The 5,673-nt window shown below is 39.4% G+C and overlaps 1 protein-coding gene across 1 annotated transcript; it reads right to left on the bottom strand.

The window, feature by feature from the left end:
* Window positions 1–995: 995 nt before the first annotated feature.
* On the bottom strand, window positions 996–4,656 carry LOC146682090 (uncharacterized). The gene is made up of 5 exons (XM_085448355.1): window positions 4,590–4,656; window positions 3,897–4,217; window positions 3,481–3,613; window positions 3,210–3,267; window positions 996–2,630 (listed from the first exon to the last, which is right to left on the bottom strand). Exons 1-5 carry the CDS (start codon window positions 4,651–4,653, stop codon window positions 2,448–2,450), a joined length of 759 nt encoding a protein of 252 aa, XP_085304481.1. The 5' UTR covers window positions 4,654–4,656; the 3' UTR covers window positions 996–2,447.
* Between the last annotated feature and the right edge of the window lie 1,017 nt (window positions 4,657–5,673).

The raw sequence follows: 5,673 nt of genomic DNA on the forward strand, positions 1-5,673 counted from the left end.
CAGCTGGGATAGGCTCCAGCGCCCCCCGCGACCCTGAAAAGGATAAGCGGAAGCGAATGGATGGATGGATTTCCACAAACATAAATAACGACACATGTCCCATAAACAATTTCTGGTTAATGTTTTACTGGTGCTGGAGGTCTGTTGGACTGCTGAGGGTAACTGGAGAGAAAATGATGTGTTGTTTTCAATGCAGCACAGCTATCACTGCTACAGGAAGTTTTGTTTACGTCATTTCTCATTGGGTGGGGGGGGGGGGAATCTAAACCATTCATCTTAAATATATTATTTGGGGTTTGTTTTTGTTTTTTTATTTCTGAGTTTGATATTTGGTCAGTTTTGTGTTTGATTACTTTTAATTTGAAGTAAGTATTAAATTAACAGTTGGTTTTCATTCTTTGTTTTTAGATAATTTTTTCTATTTGTATCCCCTCGTGTGTTTAGCTGGCCAGTTCTGTCCAATTTACTGTGGGAAATATTTAATCTGAGGTAAACATTTTGCTTTTCATTTGACCCCTGACCTGTCTGCTGTAATGCAGGAGGCAGGTTTATGACCTATACTGCAGCCAGACACCACAGGAAGCCTTCCTCCATGTTTTCTTTACAGTAATTGATTCAGCCAGTTTAAGTCTCCTTTGTTTTTGTGCATTAGATCACTGTGTGGGTTGTGTTGAGTGGTTATGTATTTGTAAGTAGCCATTATGACTTGACTAGTGGTGTTTATCTCTTTTAAGGGTCTAGTATCATCAGTTAATTAGTTTTTACACTTTGCAGGCACTTTGCTGTAAATACAACAACACTGCTGAAAACTCTAATTTTAATAATTACTACTGATGCACCTATCAAATAAACTAACATTTGCACAGGTGTTGAAATGCTGGACTCTTCCTCTCCTAAATCTGTGGCAGAGAAAAATGCTGCAGGAGTGTTTTTTTGTTGTTGTTTTTTTACATGATATGTAAGAAAAATAAGAAAAAGAAAGAAACCCTGTGATTTTAATGTGAATGCATTACTGACATCTTATCCAAACACACATTGTGCACACCACTTTATCCCCTATTACAACTGCAGCTTTTATTAGTGCATGTTCACGGGACTTCTGATTCTATAGGGTCTTGACAAAAGTCTCTGCAATCAATTGATTACAATCAAGTGATTCAATTGAAACATGGAAATCAGCATTTCACCATTTTATACTATACATACATGTTTTGCTTTCAAGACTGGACAGGAGTGGCATGTGGGCGGCATTGTAGAGTGTGTTGACAGGAGGAAAACTTACACGCTCAGTAAATCACCCCCGTCACTACCTAAACCTCAAAGTCTCTAAACAGGAAGTGCATCTGCATGAAAGCTTCTGTTTTATATGCAGACAGATGACCTTTTGATGTAAAACCTTTCTCTGTATCTAGAGAAACACTTTAACTATATATTCAACTATATAGTTTAACATTTGGTCCGTAACTATCATTTAAAAACAATAAAAAGGTTTAAAAGAATATACATAGGCGGCTATAAAGACTGCAGGTCAAACATCGTGCAGATACAGAAGGACCTCCTGGGGTCCAAAATGTCGCACTATTACAGAGCAATGCTTACAATAGTCTTGCATGGTTAGCCAGTTAGACAGATGCAAATGTTAAAGTGCTAAAACAGACATGTAAATAAAATACAACATCATGTTAGCAGCTTTTTGGTATTAATGTCTCTTAATAAGAGAACTAACTGTCACACAGTGTTGTTGTAACTTAATATCGTAATGGTGGTAGTGCAGTGGCAGTCTCCGGGCAGTCTGTGGTCAGCTTCAAACCACCCGTCTACCTGCAGAGAGCGTCTGTTGTCAGATGGGGGCAGTGTTACAAATATACGGCACAAACGGTCTGTGGGCTGCTGTTGTTGGTCCATCAGCCAGCCATGGAGGAGAGTGAAGTTATAACATACAAAGCACTGAAGTGAAACTGAGGTAAAAACACTGACAAATGTCCGCTGCAGCTCTGGTCTGTGACTCTCATGCATCTTTTTTGATCTGTGATGTTTTTTTCACCCGTTTTGCTTCATCCACATCATGCACTGTGCAGTTGGTATTTTGGAAAACTGCACAGGAGAACATCTGCATTCACTGAAAACACTTCTCTGTTGACTCTTTGACACATACCTCCCAAGCTGGACACAAACTTGTTAGTATTGAGTCAATGCCTCTGTTGATTGTTGACAGCTACTCCAGTTTTGTCCCACGGGCCAAAGACATGCCTGGTTTAGGTTAAGTGCACTTCTAAATTGGCCACTTATTGTGAGCATGAAGATTTGTCTATTGTCTGCTCGCACTTTGACAGTGTATCCAAGATGTACCTTGGCTTTTGGCTTTGCACAGCTGGGACAGGCTCGAGCACCCCTGTGAACTTCAACTGGATGACTGAAACAAACTAGAAGTTAACTTGTGTTCTAGTTCAAATGTTTTCATAGTCATTAGACACCTGATCCATTTCCAGATTATCCTTGCAGACATTTTCAGCACGTCTAGCTGCATGTGTCCTGATGTTACGCTGATAGCGGACTGAGGCGATATTTTGATAGAGATCATTTCCTGGCTGCCGAAGGCTTCTGTACTGATCCCCCAGGTCATTGTCATACTATAAGAAAATATATAAAAAATTATACTGCATCACAATGCAGTTCAATTTATTTATTGAGCATCAGTTCACAACAGTTGTCTCAATGTGTTTATATTGTAAAACACTCTAAGGCCCTGCAATATTAAAAGCAAAACCAGACGACGTCCTATAAGCAAGCACATGGTGACAGAGAGAAAGGACAAAAGGCAAAATATGGGAGAGTTTAATTATTACTAATCGTTAAATTCAGTCGTATAAAAACACAGAGAGTGAAAAGAGTTTAGTGAAGAAGAAACACTCTGCTGCACATTAAAGGACATCTCCTGGGCCAATATTCATCTCAGTGACTCTGGAGGCCAAAGTAATCCTGTCCGGGGTAAGTATCTCGTTAGAAACCATGTTCCTGAGACCTCTGAATTAAATAAAAACTGGTGGGTAAAAGTGCTTTTGAAACCTCAGCGTTCCAACTGTGTGCACAGAGTGCACTGTAGATATACTGTAGATACTTCAGTTGTACATCTTTGTAACTAAAATGACAAACATTAAACGTCTCACTACTTTGACTGTACAGGTAAAGCTTAAGAATCGATTACTCACCACAGAAGATGAAGTTTTACGTACAGATATTTCAGTTGTTTCTGAGCGTGAACGGCAACTTTGGATAAGAAAGGATGTCAGTGTCAATGAAACATGCAGTCACATATGTGCAGAGAGAAATGCTAGAAAACCATCTGAGAGATTTACAGAGTGAATATATCTGGCACAAATTTTTATTAATTTCATCTATTTTTCACTTCATCTGCCAGCAATTTGTGATGAACACAATAAAGTAATTCTTCAAACTATTACAAGAATGAAAGTTTCTCACCCACGACTTCTCAACCAGTAGAAAAATGCCAGGTTAACTCCAGTTACAATGACGACTCCTGCTGCAGTGATCAAATAAAGAGAAATAGACGTGTCTGTTGAATTGATGTTCTCTTCCTCCTCTGAGATTGGCACTGACATTAAATATAAAGAAGCATAACAATGATATTGTGCTGGCATCATCAGGACATCTGTAATCACAGCAATGAATATAAAAACGATCCACACACAGACGTAAACAAGCTACACAAATCAAATACTGTACTTGGGTCCACTTTCTTATGTTTGACTAGCTGTGAATGAAAATTCTTAATAATCCTCATGCAATTAAACGACGTATGAAAGAAAATATATCTAAAAAGAAAACTGATTAAATACAACATTAGTGCAGCAGGAAATCACATAAAACATTCCTACCTTCCACAGTGACATTGAGCTGGAGCTTATATGTTCCTCCGGTCTGTACACACTCACAGGTGTAGCTCCCGCTGTCCTCTGCTGTTACATTTGTCAGGTGGAGAAACACAGTCCCGTTTTCTTTCATCAGTGTGAACCTGGAGTCACATCCATGCTCAAAGTTGTGTCCATGTCGATACAGCAGCCTGCACTCTTCTCCTCTGCTCCTCTGTGTGCTGATCTTACACACTATCAGCATGATCACGTTCAGCGTTTCATTGCTGCATATTCGAGTGACATCTGGTTGTTTGTCAATGATTTTCATAAGAATCTCCGCACCAGCTGAAATATGTAAAACTGGAAGTCAGTTCTGTGTGATATACAGTTGCTAAGTTACCAACATTTATTGGTAAATACAGGTAATAAAACCTAACACAGATTAACTGTAAAAAAACAACAACAACAACAAAACAATCCTACATAAATAAAAGTAATGTTGCTGCATATTCGAGTGACATCTGGTTTCTTTCCAGCCTTCTTCACGAGCATCTCTGCAATCATTCATTTACAGTAAATATACAACAAAGTCTGAGTTCATCACTGCTATAATTGATAACATGTGATTATGTTTTTGTGAAAGCACATCTCTTTTTTATGTAACTGCAAAGAAAGATAGAAAATAACTGAAGACATGATTAATAAAAAAATATTTACCTTCATCACTGTAACACACAAGTATAGGCAGAAGCAGGACAAAGCAAAGTTTCCGTAGAGTCATATTGGTCAGGAAGTGACTGTAGCTGGTGTCAGTGTACGGTAGATTATATTGAAAGGAGGAGACTTGCCCCTCAGTAATTTCTTTTCTGTGGCTAACTGAACCTCAAAGCCTGTTTAAAAAGGAAACGCATTTAGAAATTAAAACTGTGTCATGACTTCAAAACACACACTTGACGGAAGTGACTTTGTTCACACACTGACTTCAAAAGTGACTGGAAAATTAGGCCCCACTTTGTGCGACTTCGTATTTGTGTGATTTTTTGAGCAGCAGCATGGCCTACTTTCAAAACATAATGCTTTTCCCTTTGCGCTGCATGCACACTCCACTGCACTCCACAGGCCAAATATGACCTATGTAGACCTATATATCAGGGAAGGCCAGAGGTAAGGCACAATACAGGATAATGCAGCATCTCTGATTCTCAGTGTGCAACACGTTACTGATTTCCAGCAGTGGAACAGATGGGGCACAGCCAACCGCAATGCTCTACTTGATGAGCTGAATGCTTCGCTTGCTTGACTAAACACCAACCAACGTAGAGACATTCTACTAGCCGAGGCAGCATGGAGCTCTTCACACACTGACTTTGACTGAGGCATCCAAGGGTATGAGGAGAATTCACCCCCAAAAGCAGCTACCCTGGCAATGTCTGTAATAGGTTTCTCAGTCATTTTGTGCCTGCATGCTTGAACCCCACCACTACAGTGCCTCTCTCTGGAAAAAAACAGCATAACCTGTTTGAATGACTATGGCCCTGTCATGCTCACTTCAATTCACCACCTTTGTACATGCACCAACCAGCATGCTCCTGCTTTTACTAGTTTAGCTTTTTTTCTTACTTATTCTTTTTCTTACTTGTTCTTTCATCTGTTTTATTATCGGTCCCTCAATCATGTGGATTCAGAGAGTTTTTGTTCCACATAATTTCTCTTGGGAAATTAAGCTCTTTAGCCTTGGACTACCACCATCCGTCTGCTGCTAGTTCCTGAACTTCCTTATAGATAGACTTTATGCAGCCAT

This window comes from Copadichromis virginalis, linkage group LG23 (assembly GCF_057382275.1).
Source record: "Copadichromis virginalis isolate Kocher_CV1m ecotype Utaka linkage group LG23, C_Virginalis_male_GT1.1, whole genome shotgun sequence".
NCBI classification, from domain to species: domain Eukaryota; kingdom Metazoa; phylum Chordata; class Actinopteri; order Cichliformes; family Cichlidae; genus Copadichromis; species Copadichromis virginalis.

Excerpts from the sequence above, each read along its gene's own strand:
- LOC146682090 (XM_085448355.1), bottom strand. The coding sequence starts at position 4,653 with ATGACTCTACGGAAACTTTGCTTTGTCCTGCTTCTGCCTATACTTGTG. Across the intron at positions 4,218-4,589 it reads TGTGTGTTACAGTGATGAAG|CTGGTGCGGAGATTCTTATG; the intron begins GTAAATATTTTT and ends TACATATTTCAG. Across the intron at positions 3,268-3,480 it reads TACTGGTTGAGAAGTCGTGG|TTGCCGTTCACGCTCAGAAA; the intron begins GTGAGAAACTTT and ends TCTTATCCAAAG.